Raw genomic sequence first — 17,259 nt, forward strand, 5'->3', positions numbered from 1 at the left:
CAGATGCGCCAAATGGGTCGACCTGCCAGGAGAACTGCGGCCAGATCCCAAATGTTTCCTAGAGAAACCCATGTCCTTCTGCAAAGAGATAAGCCTTGCTGTTGACAGGAGGGTATCCCCTCACCCCCTCACTCCCTCAGGGTCCCCTGCCCTTCTCCTGGGCTGGAGTGCTATCTACAAGGCAAGGAGGGTCTTGCTGCAATAGATACTAATACAAAGGACTCCATCCCAGCATCATCTAAATATTCATTCTTTATTCATGATTTATAAGCCACCACAATGAGCCAGAGGTCAGAGTGACTGCAGAAGGTCACAGACTTGATAAACCATTGATTAAAGTTCCCCAAGGGCTTCCCCCAAATATAATCTCTGAACACCCTGAGAGCTGGGTGCTGAAGTCTACATTGTAAGGAGAGAGAACTAAGACTCAGAGAGGTCGAGTGACTGGTGCTAAGTCAAACTGCCCTTCACTGATGAGCTCCCCAGTCTGGGACACTGGCTGTGGCCCAGAAGATTCCAGGGTTCTGGGACAGAGCCATAATCAGATCCATAAACAAGACCCATCCAGGAGGGAAGTGACTGCTGGGAGGCTAGGGTGGGCCGGAGGATGATTCAGGGTCTGGTGCGCAGACAATGGGGTTCAGCCAGGCAATTGGACTTGGGTGGGGCTCTGAGCCCTCAGGAGCCAGTGGGAGCCGCAGAGGGAGTGCAGGAAGCAGAGGAGACCAAGAAGGAGCAGCTGGAGAGGAGGGGGAAGACCTGGGGGACCTTGGGTCCGGGATGAGGAAGGGGATCGTCAATAGCGTCACACTGGGGGGGGAAGTAAGCTGTGGAGGGCACACCCTCTCCCCAGACGGGCCGCCTGAGGAGGGCAGGCCTGATGGCTGCCGACTCAGTGGCCCCATATTCCTCACTCACAGAATCCTCACTTTGTTCAGGGGACACTGACCCAGACCCAAGGGATGACATCACTGGTCTAATTAGTCATGACAAGACCATTCACCTCTGTCAGATATTTGTGTTCACAGCCCATGTGGAAGCTAGAGGTGAGCATGGGCTATGGTTACAGTTAAAAAGATGTGTGGGTTAAGCATACTTGGGTTTCAGGGCAGGATTTCCCACCTTTTTAATTTAAAAAAAGAGTCAGGAAGAAAATTCCCCTTGCACCCCATTCCTTCCTTGAATGTGGAAGTATGGCCACATGATGACTGGAGCAGTGGCAGCCATTCTGTGATCACGTGGGAGAGGATATGAGAGTATGAGAAAAATCAATGGGGTGCAGAATCAATTCCTGAATCATCCCTCTTCTTTGAAAGCAAATAATAAATATCCTAAAGACTCAAGTCACTGTTACTCAGGTTTTCTGGATTCCAAGAGAAAACATTCCTGAGATGCAAATGAACAGGTGAGTGGTGCATAAAATAGCTAATCTTCCCCCAACATACATTCTCCCCTCTGCCTTTCAGTAACAGAACCACACAGTGCCTCTTAGGTCAGGACAATAGACTTCTACCTGGAGACTGCATTCCCCAGCCTCCCTTGGAAGACAGACCATGTGACTAGGTGCTGACTAATGGATGTGACTAGAAGTGATGAGGGTAAGTTCTGGGTCACCTTCACAAGGCTTCAGTCTGCCCTCTTCCCACCATTCCCTTTCCCCCTTCCCTGCTGGGATGGCTTTTCAGTGGGGTGAGCCACCTTCAGCCATGCAAGGAGAGCAGAGACACCCTAGGGGATGGCAGAGAGAAAAGACACAAGCAACTTGGACGCCTGGATCACTCTGTGGAGCAGAGCCACCCAATGGCCCAGAACAGCCGGCAGCCACAGACTTTTCTCCCTGAGAGAAGTAACCTTCCCTCTTGCTTGAACCACTGTCACCCAGTCACCTTCAGTGCAGCTGAACCAGTGTCCAAATGAGCACAATGACCAGGTCAAGACCTACCTGGCCAGTGAATGGAGGGCAGGGCCAGAGTGCAGGGGCCGAGGTGACGGGGAGGACAAGAGGACATAGGAAATGTGGCTGCCACCTCAGCTGGAGAGACCTGCTTCCCTCCTTTTCAGGAGAACGTTCAGCACGTTTTAATACTGCTGGGAAGAGACAGAGAGAAGGGGGAGGTGGAACAGAGGGGAAAACCCAGGAGACAGGGGATTACTGGTACCCGGAGGGGGAGAGCGTTGGGGCACAGGCCAGAGCTTGGGCTGGAATAACCCAGGACAGCAGGGCCCTCGCAGGACAGTCCCAGGTGTGTTCTTCCCTCTCCAGGACATTTCTTTTCTGTCACCACAGCTAGTGGAGCCCCAGGGCCTCTGAGGCCAGAGCTGGGCTCTCTCCCACAGGATGGGGTAGGTGGGGAGACCTCGCTCTGTGTCCTGCCACTCTTCCAGGCCTCTGCTGAGAATCCCAGCTGGGGAGCTGTCATCTCCAGGAGAGGATGAGCTCGCATCCCCAGGGGCTGCTGCCCACACTCAGCTTTTCCTATTCACTGAGCCATGGGGAAAAACTGTGTAGAAATGTCCTGTCCACAGTTAAGGTGGGTGTTGGCCTGATGCAAAGCGCAGGAGATGGGGCAGGGAGAGGTGAGAAAGTGAGCTCCAGGGCAAGCTGGACGGCTCCCTGGCCCTGGCGGGCAGTCACAGGGGTTTTGGTTGAAGAGATGCCTCAGAAGCCCAGCTACAGCAGCAGAAGTTCAGAGGCCTCAACGTGCCTGCCCCCTAAGACCCTCATCATCCTGAGATCCACCTGCGAAACCATCTTGACCTGACCTCTGAGGCCATGGTGACCTCTTGATTCTTCCTTCCTGAGTCGCTGCAGGGGATCAACAAAGGTGAGGAGGAGGAAAGGGATCCAGGAGCAGTGAGGGCTGTTCCGGCACGTCCCACCCAACACATCTGAGAAACAGTGCCCACTGTGGACACAATCACAGGCAGTTGTCCAGGACATCAGAGATGAGTGGTTTGAAAAGGGCCTCCTGAGAGTCTGATGCACACCCCTCCTCCCCCTTACACACACCCTCCTGCACCTGGGGGCTCAAGTTAGAGACAGAGCAGGGCCAGGACAGACCTGGGCTGGAGTCCAGCTCTGCTACTGGCTGCATGCAAATACTTGCATATGTCTATGCCTCAGTTTCCTCATCTGGAAAATGGGGCTGTGAACAATACTACCTGCCACCAGGCTGTTCTGAGGCAACCAGGAGAGAATAGATGGGAAAGCACTTGGTTCAGCCACCAGGGAGTGGGGCTGAGCTAACAAGCACCTCACTACTGGGCCAGGCTCGGGTCAGATCTGCGACCTTCACCTGAGGGCAGCATCACTCAGGTAAGTTGCAGCAGAATTTGAGACTCAAATCCAACCTCTGTGAGTGGGGTGTTCTAAGAATACCCATCTCTAGGACATCCCTGAGGACTGAAGCCAGTACGTGTACCTCTTGTTCTTAGAACAGGAGGTTATTGTGAGAGGAAATGAGTGTCCATCCTCTGAGGGTACTGCAAGCCTCACTGAATCCGCTGGGAAGAAACCACACTGCAGGGGTCCACAGCCCCTCCTGCCCCAATGATGGGAACCCGAGTTTGCTGGGATCTAGTTGTCATGCAGGTCGGGTTGCAGGGTCAGCTCTAGGCTGTCCAGGGCGGTGGGCATGGTGGGCGGAGACCAGAGGCGAGGGATATCCCCACTGTGGGCACCCCCCGAGGAGGGCGGGTCAGCACCCATCCCCTCCCTCCATGGCCACCAGCACTTGTCTGGCCAGACCCTGGGCTGAGCCCTGGAGACCCAGAGAAGAATCAGACACCAGTCACTGCCAGAGGCAACCTGTAGTTTTGGGGTGAAGAGGGGAGGTGATAAGGTACTGTGGCCCCTGTGGAGGTTTCCCGGACCACGAGACTCCTCAGCTGAGTCTGAGATAAGCTGTTCGAATGGAAACAACAGGAAACCTTGTGCCTGGAAGCACAGGAGGCGCTGTCATTGGAGCAGGTCAAGGGCAGCAGGAGGCAGAAGGACGAGGAGGAGGCCAGGAGGTGAGGCCTGAGGCTGTATTAAGTAGACTGGTAAATTCTTATGAAGATAACTAAAAGATTGCCACCACGTCCCCACTTACCTTGCTATGGCTTCAAACTGAAAGGCGCTTGCTCGAAATGAACAAGCCGCAGACTTTGGAGTCCGGGAACCAGGTTCAGTACCGATCCTGTGGCCCCGCCTGGTGGGAGACGCTCACTCTCTCAGCCTCACCACCTTCACAGCCACAGGGGGTAACAGCCCCCTTCCTAGGGTGTGAATAAGCACGAGGGCACAGGACCAGCTCCTGGCACACAGGAGGGCTCTGTGGCAGTCATCATGATCAAAAGAAAAGGATGTGAGGGTCTGAGAAGAAAGGGTTCTGTCTGCAACGCCACCTTCTAGGCAGAAGTGGCAAATCTCAGAGTTGAATGAGGTCTAGAAATAAGGCAGTAGAAACTCAGATGAGTGAGGGACCCCAGATTAAAGAGGGACAGGGAGAGAAAATGCTAAGAAGATCCTTAGACAACATCCAATACTATTTTGTTGTTTTACATAGGGGGTAACTGCGATTCCTCGTTTGTGGAGTGATGGTGGAACTAGAGATTCAGTCACATCCTGGAGAAAATTCTGGCTCATCCACTGAGTTTTGCCCTTTTTTGGTCTCAGTGTCTCTTCTGCAAAATGAGACTGAGAATCATGATGCCCCTCATCAGCCTACCATTAGGGGCGGGTGAAGTGCTGCTTGTGAAAATCACTGGGTAGTGGGAGAGGACTGTGTCCCAGGGCAAGTATGCATGGAGATGGAGATGACGGAGGCGATGGTGGAGGTGGTGGTGGTGCTGCTGGCGGTAGTAGTGGTGTTGATAGTGGTAGTGTCAGTGGTGCTGGAGGTAGTGGTGTTCATGGTCAGGGTCGTGGCCACGATGGTTATGGAGATGGTAGTGGTGGTGTTGAAAGTGATAATGGTGATGGTGATGGAGGTGTTGTTGAAATGGTGTTGGTGGTGATGATGGTGATAGTAGTGGTTGTGGTGTTGGATGAGGTGATGCTACTTAGGTTGTAGAAGAAGTTGGTGTGCTGGTGGTGGTCATAAAGGTCTAGGTGATGGAGGAAGTGGTGGTATTTTTTTTTTTAATAGGTAACTGGAGACATTTAATGGAGCTTCCGAAGAGTGGTCTGAGCATTCAGAGGTTATTGGCAAGGCTCTTTTTTTTTTTCTTTTCTTCCCCAACAGTTTTTTTTTTAACATCTTTATTGGAGTATAATTGCTTTACAATGGTGTGTTAGTTTCTGCTTTATAACAAAGTGCATCAGCTACACATATACATATATCCAGTGGTGGTATTTTTAATGATGGTTGTGTTGGAGGTCATGGTGGTGTTGGAGATGGTTGGTGGAGTAGGTGGTGGGTGGGGTGATGGCATTTGACCTTTGCTGAGCATTCACTAGGGACCCACACACTGAACTCAATGTGCTCTATTTGAATTATCCTAATTTAATCTTGACAACCCTTTGAGGTAGGTTTTACCTCATTATCAAACTCCTTTATGGAGGAGGAAACTGAGGCTTAATGCAGTTACATCTCTTGCCCTGGATAACAGGGTTGGGAATTAGCAGAGTTAGGATGCAGCCAGACCAGCTGGTCTAGAATCCACACTCTTATCCCCTGCACTCAAGGGCAGAGGCATGAATATGGCACCAGCTAATCACAGTTTTTACTGGTCACAGTCTCCTGCTTAGAGGGGAAGATGGAGCCCAGGACCAGGGCTCAGACACCCAGTTCCAGCCCAACAGGAGACCCAAGGAACCCTGGGTCTGGGGAAGGGTAATCAAACCTGTGAGCTATAGGATCTGGTCATCAAAGTGGGTCACAGCCTCATCGTGCATGACCTGGCCCCTGAGGACAAACTCCAGGCATCTTTGGGCCAGAAGCTGGCGGAACTTGGCATTGCGGGCAGAAGGAAAGCCAGGTTACAACCCCCGAGCTGAGCCTGGCTGTGTTTGCTGGGGACACGGCTACAGCGTCTCACGGTCCTTCCTTCAAACTCCTCACCTTCATTTATTCTGCAAAAGCAGGACACTGTATATGTGTGTACATATATGCACACATACACACATATGTATGTATACATGTGTGTACATATATGTGTATATGTGTATATATGTTTAAAATTTTTTCTTTTGAAATCATTTCAAACTTATGGAAAACTTGCTAGGATTGTACAGAGCCCCGTATATCCTTTCCCCAGGTTATCTCATTGCTAACGTTTTTTACATATTTGACTCAATACTCTCCCAACTCTTTACGTACATAGCATGCTTTTTTCCCAAATCATTTGAAAGTACAAGTTAGCAACAGCATGCCTTTATCCTAATACTTCAGTATGTGTTTGGGAAGAACAACATAATTACAACTGTTATGTAATTATCAAAATCAAGAAATTTAACATTAATAACACTACTATTGAACTTTACTCAAATTTTGCCACTTGATCCACTAATGTCCTTTCTCTGGTGCAGGATTCAATCTAGGACCTTGATTGCTTTTAATGTCATTTTTCTTTATTATCCTGTAATTTACAAAAATTCATAAGCCTTTGTTTTTAATTCCTGTAATTAATAATTTTGAAGATTACAGGCTAGTTATTTTGTAGTGTTCTTCAATTTGCATTTGTCACGTGACTGGATGACAAATTTTAAAATACATGAGTGAAGGGAAGGATGGAAACACAAATAAAATCAAAGACTGTGACAGTGAGGTCACCATGCCCTTGATAGACTGCAGTTTTGATCTGATTTCTGAAGGTGCAGTATTTGTAGTTTATTCACTTGAGAAATATTGAATGACACCTACTATGTACTGTTTTAAATGAACACCTACTGCATACTGGGCACTGTGCAGGCACTGGGGATTCAGCCAAAACAAAGTAGAGAAAAAGTCTAGCTTCCAGGTCTATGCCAGTGAGATGCCTGCCCAGTTCATAGCCAAGACATGCCTTACCCTGGGGGTAGGAGAAAGACAATTGGGTTTGGGGGTGTCCATGTAAAGGAGTGAGGACCTCCCACTGGACACCCTGGAGAGTTATGCTTTGAGTCAGGATATGTGACCCAGAATCCCGCCTGTTGGGTATAAGCTCTGTGACCACGAGCTAGTTTCCTGCCCTCTCTGAACCTGGACCAGCTCTGTACAGCGGGTAAGTATTCCTACCTTACTGGCTGTTGGGAGGAGTCAATGAAGTAATGTGTAGGAAGTCCTAGCCCCGCACCTGGCAGGTGGCAGAGCCCTCAAATGGGAGGCACGTCCTCTTGGTTCCACAGGCTGCAGGTTCACATCCCCTCCAGGGCGACCTGGTAGATGCCTTGCTTCACCTTCTGAGCTTTGCTACCTTGAGCAAGTCTCTGGGCCTCTGAGCCTCACCGTCAGTGACTGTTCTGAAGGACGGTGATGCCTGGAGGGGAACAAGCTCCAGAGAGGCATCCTAGGTGCTTATGTCATGCGCGTATTCTGGACACAGCCTCTCTGAGGGGGGAGGTCACTACCACTTACAGATGTGGGACGTGCAGCTGCCAGAGGCCAGTCGCCGCCTGTGATCACACGGGCAGGTCGGGGAGAGGACCCGGTCGCAGGCTGCCCCTCCGTGCAGCAGGGCCTCTGACGCCCTGTGATGTGAAGCTAATCTGCTGCCGGCCTTTAAACCACGAGACTGTTGCACCCCCGGCTGGGTCACCAGCTCCCGTGCCCATGGGGGCCATGTAGATGCGTAAATGAAGGAAGAGGGTGTGGGCACAGGGCCACCCGGCAGTGCCCAGTGTCAGAGGTGACCCCATTCATACCAGCTGAGTGCCCAGCTGGGTTGCCAGAGCTGCAGTTTTTCATGAATAGCCAGAAGGGCACAATTAAAACACAAACCTGTCTCCTGGGCATGGGACTGACCACAAACCTGATCTAAACACACCCTGGGAACAGCCCAGCGGGGTTTAGGGCCTCCTGGTCTATGAAGGGCAGCCCTGGCCACAGGGAACACTGTCCCAGGAGTTTCCTGAAGGGTCGTCCCTGGGACACCCAGATAACTCCTCTCTCGGCTGTCCCTGTGAGGACCACCCTGGAGGGCAGCATGACCTGGCGTTTCTCTTTGTCCGGGGTGATGCCATCCCACCACAGCCGGAAAAACTCCTGCTCCACGACGATGAACCTGTGCTGCCTCTTACGGGTCAGCCCCTCCACCACTGAGGTATACACGTTGGTGACATAAGCTCCCATGCTTTCCTCGGGAGAGGGGTGACACCATCACTCCAGCCCCATGGGGGTTCCCGGAGGGCTTGGCCCCAGGAACTAAGGAGGAAATTCCAGGGTGACAAAGTGTCTGGGGGCCCCTGGCACTCACACTGCATCTGCCCAGGGCCCTGCCGTCTGTTCCCCGACTGCTCTTCCAACAAGGGAGCACCGGTGCCCACTCTGTTCCAGATGCACGGTGAGCGCTGCACTGAGAGAAGGACACATGAGGACCCCCTTTGATGGGAAGGTGCCCCCCTGAGGAGACACATGAGGAGACAGACCGTGGCACTCAAGAGACAGAGGGACGTGCCAGCCCTGCCCAGGGTCAGGCACAGCTTCCCAGAGGGGCGTGCTGGGTGGCCCTGAGGCTGCCATGGGGGGACAGCACAGTCAAGTCCAGGGGCCCCAGGGGATGAGGCACAGGGACCCAGAGGGCCTGCTTGGGCTGAAATGATGGGGATGCATGTGTCGAGAGCTGAAGCTGAGAGGAATGACCTCCCGGGTTGTTCCTGCATATCTACCTGCCTCCCCCCAGGCTGGGAGCCCCCAGGGATGGAGCCGTGACTGCTGCCCATCTGGGTCAGGCTGGCACACCATGGTGCCCAGAGATGCTTGTTAAAAGAATGCGAAGAGCACTGGGTAGGGAGTCAGCAGGCATGGCGGCTGTATCTGGTGACCTTGGGTAGTGCCGACCCTCTCTGGGCCTCAGTTTCCCCTTCTATAAACTGGGGGTGGCAAGCATGCTTCCCTACACGTCAGCAGCTCCACACGCAGGTGGGTGGCCACCCACAGAGGCTGCCCAGTGCACCCAGGACCAGACTTAACACTCAGCCTCAAGGCCTCTTGCTGTCCCCTCCCCTTTATAATGAGCTACTCACTTATTAACGTCTCGTGTAAAGTATTTTATACATCAACACAGAGAGAGTTCTTCATTTATTTACTTCATTCCTCCTTCCATAAAAGAGCTTGAGGAAGCCTTGGTAATAATTTACAATCAACTGCCCCAGAAACTGAAGGAAATCAGTCTTTCCCTCTTTTTCTTCCTGCCATTGTTCATTCATTCATTCTTTCGTTCATTCAACAAATATTCATGGAGCCTCTACTCTGTCCCTCCGTGGGTTGAGAATATGTCCGTAGACACAGTGGATGAAGCCCCTGCCCAGTGGAGCCGGTGCTCTAGTGGGGGAAACAGACATCCCACAAGCTGGTAAGTAAAACGGACTGAAGGGAGTAGGGGGAACGTGTATAGGGGAGTACGTAGGGGTGCCAGGAAGGCCTCACAAAGACGGTACTTTTAAAGGAACAACCAGGAGGAAGAGAGGGACTGAGTCCCACAGGCATCTGGGAGGAAAGCCTTTGGGGCAGAGGGAACAGCCAGTGCAAATGCTCTGAGGACCCCACCTGCCTACAGAAGTGGACATCAGGGTGCAGAGAGGGTCCCCGGATCAGGCCTGTGGCCACGTCCTTAGGCCCATGCACACTTCTGATCTCTGCTGCCTTTAATTTTCCCTGGCACAGGTGGGGAAACTAAACATCAGAGACAGAAAGTGACCACCCCAAGGTCTGCAACACAGCCGGTCCATAGCAGAGGCAGAACCAGAACCCAGGCTGACTATCCCCAATGGTGCAGACCCAGGACACAAACTCACACTGGAATCCAGCAAGAAAAAGGAAGCTGTAGCTTCAAGAGGTGTGCAGGGATCACTCAGGGCACCTACCTCCACCCTGTGGAGCCAGCCCACGTCCATGTGGCCGTGGGGCACCACGAAGACCCTGATTTGGGGTGTGGGCAGAGCCCCCTGGGGCCACAGCAGCACCAGCTGGATGAACAGAGGCAGCCAGCTGAGCGACTCCATCCCCCCAGCCAGCAGGCAGGGGCTGGAGGACTTCAGTCTGCCTACAGGGCCTGGCCTCTAGGGAGCCGACTGGGCCACCACCGCTTGGGGGAGGGAGTGGGAAGGAAAACAGGAGGAGTGACACTCACATAGATGCTGTCACCTGGGCAGTGCAGGCCGGTGGCGCTTGCCCACTGCCTTTCAGAACTGTGCTCCCATCTGCAGTGTCCTGGCCATCCATGTCCACCTTTAGCCAAATCCCAAATACCATCTCCCCATGGAAGCCTGCCAGATTCCCTCTGGCCGGGAATGGCTCTCCTCACCCCAATGGTCTCACCCCTGCCTTAGACCTCTCCCAGTTTTTCCTACTGGGTATCGTGCCCATCGCCACCCCACCCCTCTGGACTGGCTCCTCAACTCAGAGGCTGCCCTGCAAAACTCAACACTTAGTGTGGGGTGTGCCACCACCAGGAAGCCTGCCCTGATAAATTCTCCCCCACAAGAAACCCCCAGTCTGGGCCATGCAACAGGGATTGTTGTCTCCCTTTCAAGGAGGAAAGCTGGCTTTCACAAATAGTACCTGATTTACCCAAGGTCACAAAGCTATTGGAGGAGCAAGACGGCCTGAAACTTTCAGAATTAGATCTGGGCCACTGATAGTGACCTTGGCAAGATGCCTAACCTCTCTGGGTCTCAGCAGCCCATCAGTAAAATGCGAGGGCCATAGGGGAGCCAGGGATCAGTGAGAGAATGCACATGAGATGACAACCTCAGTGTCTCCTTCCTGGAGGGTGTCTGGTCACCGTGGTGCAGCCTGGAGGGGCCAGAGTGTTGCCTGACATTATCTCTGTGCCCCGTGACCCAGGAACAGGGGATCTGTGGTGTAGGCTCTCTGCCTGAGATCCAAATGCCTGACTGGCACTTTCTATCGTGGCCAGAGCTGTGACTCACTCCCCTTCTGGCCACCTTGTCCACTCATTCAGCAAATACAGCTGGAGAATATGATCTCCAAGCAAGTCTCCACCTTCTCTGTCCCATGCCTGTCCCTGGGACCCACCTTGACATGACTTGACCTTGATGTTCCTCCCATTGAGAACAGGGTCTATGTCTTCTCCCTTTGTAGCTGGTGGGCTTGTGACTCACTAGTAACCAACAGAATGTAGAAAAAATGTCCTGTGTGATTGGAGGCTGTCAGAAATGGCAAGGCAGACTTTGCCTTGGTCACTGGAGTGCTCACATGTGGAGCTCAGAGCCTCCAGGCTGTGAGGAAGCCCAAACCAGGCCACGTGGGAAGGAGACATGGAGAAGCCCTGAGAGCGCTTCAAGGGAGAGAGGCATGCCAGCCCCAGCTGCTCCAGCTCCTGCCGTCCCAGCTCCAGCCCCACCTGACTGCACCCACATGGAGACCTCATGCCACGTAACGTAGGTGTCCGTTCTTGTCCTTTCCTCCAGGTCTTTGCATTAGCTGTTCTTGCTGTATCTCTCCTCGGGGTTGTATCTGACACTCATAACCCCCGCCCTCCCACCTACTGCCCATTCCATGCCTTTCAACTCCGACGAGCATCTGTGCTGAACATGATGGCTGACCTGGTGGGGTACCCAGAGCCTCATTCCTGAGGGCCCTGACCCCTGGCCAGCATGCCTTCCTGAGCCACAGTACTCACCTGTCCATTCAGATCAGGATAAGAAGTCCAGAGATGCCCACATGAGCTCCAAACCGAGTCTTCTCTGCCTCCCTGTGTTCAGCCCACTGGACCTACTTCCTCCCATGGTCTGGGTCAGTGATCTTTTCTAGATGCTGACTCTTCCAGTTGTCTGCTGATCTCATGGCACCAGTAGCCCAAAGTGACCAGGATAAGCAATAGCTCATTACCTGGTGGAAGTATCCCCCCTTTGGATGCCCAAACCTCTGAACCTGCAGAGTCCAGACTTGTGTATATGAGACTCCAAATCCCAAGTAGGTCACTGGGAGTGATGATAAATGAGGTCCCTCCTTTTCCCATCTCACATATTTTACCCACTGGGTACATCATGCATTGGCCATTGATTTGGGGTGTATATGCCTCCAAGAGGACGGTCCCCCAATGTCACAGGTGTCATGTCCAAGCCCCCTGCTCAAATGAGCCTTCCGCTGGCTGTTCCATTCCTCTCTCAGGCCAGCAGCTTCTGGTTGTTGGGTTCACAATAGGAGGAGCAGACCCCATGGTCACGTGCCCACTGTCACACCTCCTTACTAAAGTGAATGCCTTGGCCTGGTGTCATTATGTCCTCTCCTGGAGTACTCACTCTGGAGGAACCAGCAGCCACATCAGGGGACATTCAGGCACCCCGTGGAGAGGCCACGTAGAGAGCAGCTGAGGCGTCCTCCTCACAGCCTGCACTAACTCGCCAGACACATGCAGGCACCTGGCCTCTCCTTTCTGCATCATATGACTTCCAGCGCCACCAGGGAGCCCCCTTCTGTAATGGCATCGCTCCCATCAACCCCGTCCTACAGGGACAGCCCCAGCTCTGAGCTTGTTGTTGATGCCGGTGCTTGGTAAATGGAGTGTCCTCTGGGCCTCCTGACCTCACCTACTACCTTCACTCCAGCCCATTCCTACTCCTCTGCATCTTTAATCCCTTCCCCCTCCATCTGCCATGGTAGAGCTGGCATCTCTTCTTCACTCAGTGTGGACCAACACTGTCCAACTTTAGAGCTTCTCTGCAGCCCATTAGTCTATCTCCTGATGCGAAATCCTTTGTAACTGGCGTTTACTCTACTTCAGCTGTCCTAACAGGGCACCACAGATGGGGCTTAAAGAGCAGACATGTATTTTCTCATAGTTCTGGAGGCGAAGTCCCCTGGGGAGGGGAGGAGAGAGGGCAGCTTCAGTGACAACCTCCGAGGCTCGCTGTCTGTCCCTAGGAGGTGGCGTTTCCCTGTGGGGACAGGCTAGAGCACAGGAGCAGATTTTTCTAGAACAGGCTTACCATGCCCAGCCTGAACACGCTACTTGAAGTTCTAGGTTCCGTGACCTTGGTTACTGGCAAAAAATTGTTGTCAAGCAAAAGGGCCAGTGCCGCACGTTTTGGCTGCTCCAATGAGATGCACCACAAACGCCACATTGAACCCGAGCACTGTGAGAAGAACACAGGGTACTGGCACCTCTCCCTCAGCAATGCCAACTTCTCACCAGTGTCACATGTGGGCGCGTGGCATGTGACCTTTTCTTGCTCTGGGCCATAGCTGCACGTGAGAGTGTGAAGCATGACTTGTTCTGGGTATCCTAGAGAAAGAACAGCCTGACCCTGCTTTGCGGTGTGTGGGAGTTTGTAAGATGGACACACTGGCACTATTTCTATTTACTCTTTGTGACATCAGAGTTCTCTGTCCTCTAGGGCAAGTGACCAGCCTGGGGGCTCAGGCTTGCCTTGATGGGCAGACTGCCTGGGGCTGCCCCCAGTGCCAAGAACGTCCCCACAGCAACATGGACCCCGGCATCCTCTTGCTTCCAACCTTCCATAGCTCCCACTGTCTGCCCTCCAGGTGGCTGACCCTCAGCCTGCATCTCAGAGCCTTCAGGACTTGTCCCACCTGCCTTTCTGGCCTCACTTCCTACACCCTCTTCTGCTCCATTCCATCCAGAAGACGCTGGCCAGCCCCCTGCCCAAAGTCCTCATGACCCTTGCCCTCTGCTGTGTCCTGGCTGCTGTTTCTCCTCCACCTGGAAGGAGCCACTTCCTCCTGGCACCACCGCTGCAGGGTCAGATCCTCCCTACAGGTCAAGCCCTTCGTGACCTCAGGCACTTTGCACGTGCTGTTCCCTCTAATGGGAAGCACCTTCCTCCACTTTCTGTTGGGCAGGCTGCTATTCCTCCATTATGTCTTCCCCCCTCTGAGAGGCCTTCCATGGACCTCCCACCCCCTCCCCCATAGCATTTACTGATGAACATAATTGTATATTAATCTGTGTGGTTGGCTAACACCCTCCTCACCCACCAGACAGGCTTCATGACGCTCTACTTTGTTCTCTGCTATATCAGCACCTGGGACAGAGCAGGAGCTCTTTATCTTCTGTGTGGAAAGAACACAAGCGTGTAACTGTTATGGACATGCCTGTCTCCTTCTACCCTGGGCGACATGGGTGATATCCACGGTGCAGCCTATAAAGCTCAGCTCAGCAACTCATCCCAACTCCACCTCTACATGCTGTGTGAGCAAGTCCGTTAACCCTGGAGCAGGGCAACACGAAACTCCTGGCAGCCTGACTCAGAGCCCCGGGCTTCGGATCTGTACAAAGGGGAGACGTAGGTCCGTCCACAGGGTGGCTTGGAAATTAAGCCACTGGGGATGTAAGGTGGCCGCCCAATGCCTGACCACAGACAGCACTCTGCTCATACACAACAGGTCCGCCCCAACCCAGGCTGCAAGTCTGCCCTGGGTCCTGTTCTCAAGTTTTTACCAGTAAAGAACCACTGAACCCTGACTCTGTGCCAGGCTCTGTGCTGGGAGGTGAGAGAACATGAGATAACCTGCCCCCAGGAAAGCCTTGCTAGGCAGACAGGCCTTGGCCATGGTGGGCTCTGCCCACAGGAAAAGCTGCTCTGGTGGTTTGGGGGCTCCTGGAGAACCCGGGAGGCCTTCCTGGAGGAGGGGTGAGGGGACACGGCGCTGGGGAGTTGGCTGGCAGCCAGTAGTCCTGGGCCATGGTGGGGAAGGAGAGCCAGGGCAAGGCCATGAGCTTGCAGGCTCTTTCTGCTTCTCCAACCTCTCGTTTCACAGCTCAAGCTGGCTCCTCTCCTTGGCCATCTCCCCTCCCCTCTGTTCCTGGGGCTGGGGGGAGGGGCAGGCTGGTTATTCACGTCCATCCACCCCTGCACTTCAGGAACACCAGCTTCCTGAGGGGGGATCTTGTGTCCATATTAAGCAAGGCGGCTGGGACCAGGAGAGGTTCAGTTCTTCCTCAGTCTGTCAGGATAACACCTGGGGGCACCTCTCTTCTCCCTCCTTGGTAATGGCTTCCAGGGCCCTGCCCCACCCTATAGGGCATCCATGGGGGCTGGGGGAGGGCAGTCATCCCTGCCACTATCAGGGGGCAGGTTGGGGAAAGAGGAGACAGAAAAGTGTCTCAGGGCAGCGTCAAACAGTCCAGAGTTTGAGATCCTTCCTCTTTCACAGCCTTGGTATCTCCTGTTTAAAAGGGCCTCGTACAAAGGCAGGTGACCCCAGTACGGTAACTGGATGCAGAGGACACAGCAGCGTGGTGTCCACACCCTGCAGCCCGAGAGCTTTCTCCCTGCTCTGAGCCCTGCACTCCACACCCCTCAAGCAAACACTTCACCCGGCTCCAGCATCCTTGGCCATACCTCCTACTCTGTGCTTGCATCCTGCACCCAGCATCTCATGACCGCGCACTGGGCAGTGCCACCCCCATCTGGGCGGGGAGCCAGAACCCGGGAGAGAGAGGACGAGGAGGAAGGGGAGGGGCAGGGGAAGGAAAATGACGAGGCAGGAGGGAAGAGCAGCGCTGGTCCAGGTTGGGGCACAGGGCGGGGTCGCCTCCGCTGGGTTAAGAAATACCCAGGTCCCTCCAGAGCCCCTGCTCTCCAGGTCATGACGCAACCCCACAGAACAGGCGTGGATCCTGCTGGCTGTGGAACCTGAGCACGCCTTCCACCTCTCTGAGCCACAGTCTCTGAGAGCAGGCTGGGGAGCCCACCTCTCTGCGTGGCATAATGTGCAGCCTAACGAGTTTAATGAGCGCAGGTGGGTCCCCCAACCAGCTTGTCTCCGGGGCCCCTGCAGAAGCCAGCACTGCGGGGGAGAAGAGTCCACCCCACTCCTGATCCTGTTTGGAGAAGCTTTGCTGGCAAGTGAGAGCCCCATGGCAATGCCAGGCCCAGAGGGGGCAAATGAGTGTCCCAGGGACGAAAGGGTGACTGGACGTGCCCCAGAGGCCAATAGGGCCATAATCACAGGTGTGGCCTCTTTGCTCAGGTTCCCCTGGGCCAAGGGCCTCTGTGCAGCCAGAGCCACCGACAGGTGTCTTTCTAGCTGGAAAAGGAGCAGCAAATGGCCATACCTACCTCCTGGACTGAGTCCTGGCTTCACCCTGACTGGCCCCCTGGCCATAGGCAAGTCACTCTTGTCCCCAGATTTTCTCTGTACGTTGGGGTGGCCTTGCCTGGCTGGCAGGTCATGCAGAGGTGGATGGAAATACCTGCCAGGCACATGTTAGGCGCCCAGGCCTTCGTTTCTGCTTCCCCTTCCTTCCTCTCCTCCAGGGGCCTAGTGAGGTGTGTGACCCAAATCACAGAAGGTGCTTGGGCAGGGCACACCGGGGGGTGGGGAGGCGACCTCGTCACTGTGACAAGCACACCTGGCCCCGTGTGTTCCAAGTACCGGCAACACCCACCCATTCGGTCCTAACCGCAGCCTGCCAGGAAGCACCACCGCCTCCCCATTTCCAGATACCTGTGTACCAGGCACAGAGAAGTTAAGTAGCTGTCAGAGGCCACACAGCTGTCAGTGGCAGAGCTCCTGAGTCTCCATCCTTCTCAGGCAGCCTTCCATCTGCCTCAGTTTGCTCTGGGCCAGGCAAACTGTTCTGCGAGGCCAGCACGTGGTGGTGAGAGGTCAGTGCAGGGAAGGCTCCCCGTGGACCTCAGGCAAGCCCCTTAGGCTGGTTCTCGGAGCCCAGAACTAACCAGCCACCTCTGCATGCCCATGGTCCCTTCCAGCCTCAGTGTCCCCACCGGGTCCCACCCTGTCCTGTCTGCTGCTCACACTACAATCCCTGCTGTTCCCTGAACACATCCGTCTGTTTCCAAATTTCCCATTTTATAGGGACATGATTCATATTAGGTTAGGACTCCCCTTAATGACCTCATTTCAACTGGATTATCTTGGTAAAGACCCTCTCTCCAAACAAGGTCCCATTCTTAGGATGAGGGTGTATGACATTGATAAAGGGATTTGGGTGAACACAGTTCAATCCATAATCCTCACCCTCATAATTACTCCTGGAAGGTTTTTGCTTCCTGTCTTCTGAGTGCAGTGTGCTTGCCTGCTTTGGTGCCACAGTTCTGGGCTGGAAGCTGAAGAAGCACCAGAGCTGGTGGTTTAACTCACTCCAAGGCCAAAGGCCTGGGAATTGCCAGGTAATTGTGTA

General features: G+C 53.9%; 1 protein-coding gene across 1 annotated transcript; it reads right to left on the reverse strand.

Moving 5' to 3' along the window:
* Window positions 1–58: 58 nt before the first annotated feature.
* On the reverse strand, window positions 59–10,126 carry LOC133092042 (epididymis-specific alpha-mannosidase-like). The gene is given in 4 exon segments (XM_061191258.1): window positions 59–78; window positions 5,830–5,935; window positions 8,115–8,261; window positions 9,989–10,126. Coding segments are annotated over 4 exon segments (411 nt in total).
* Between the last annotated feature and the right edge of the window lie 7,133 nt (window positions 10,127–17,259).

This window comes from Eubalaena glacialis, chromosome 5 (genome assembly GCF_028564815.1).
Source record: "Eubalaena glacialis isolate mEubGla1 chromosome 5, mEubGla1.1.hap2.+ XY, whole genome shotgun sequence".
Lineage (NCBI taxonomy): Eukaryota > Metazoa > Chordata > Mammalia > Artiodactyla > Balaenidae > Eubalaena > Eubalaena glacialis.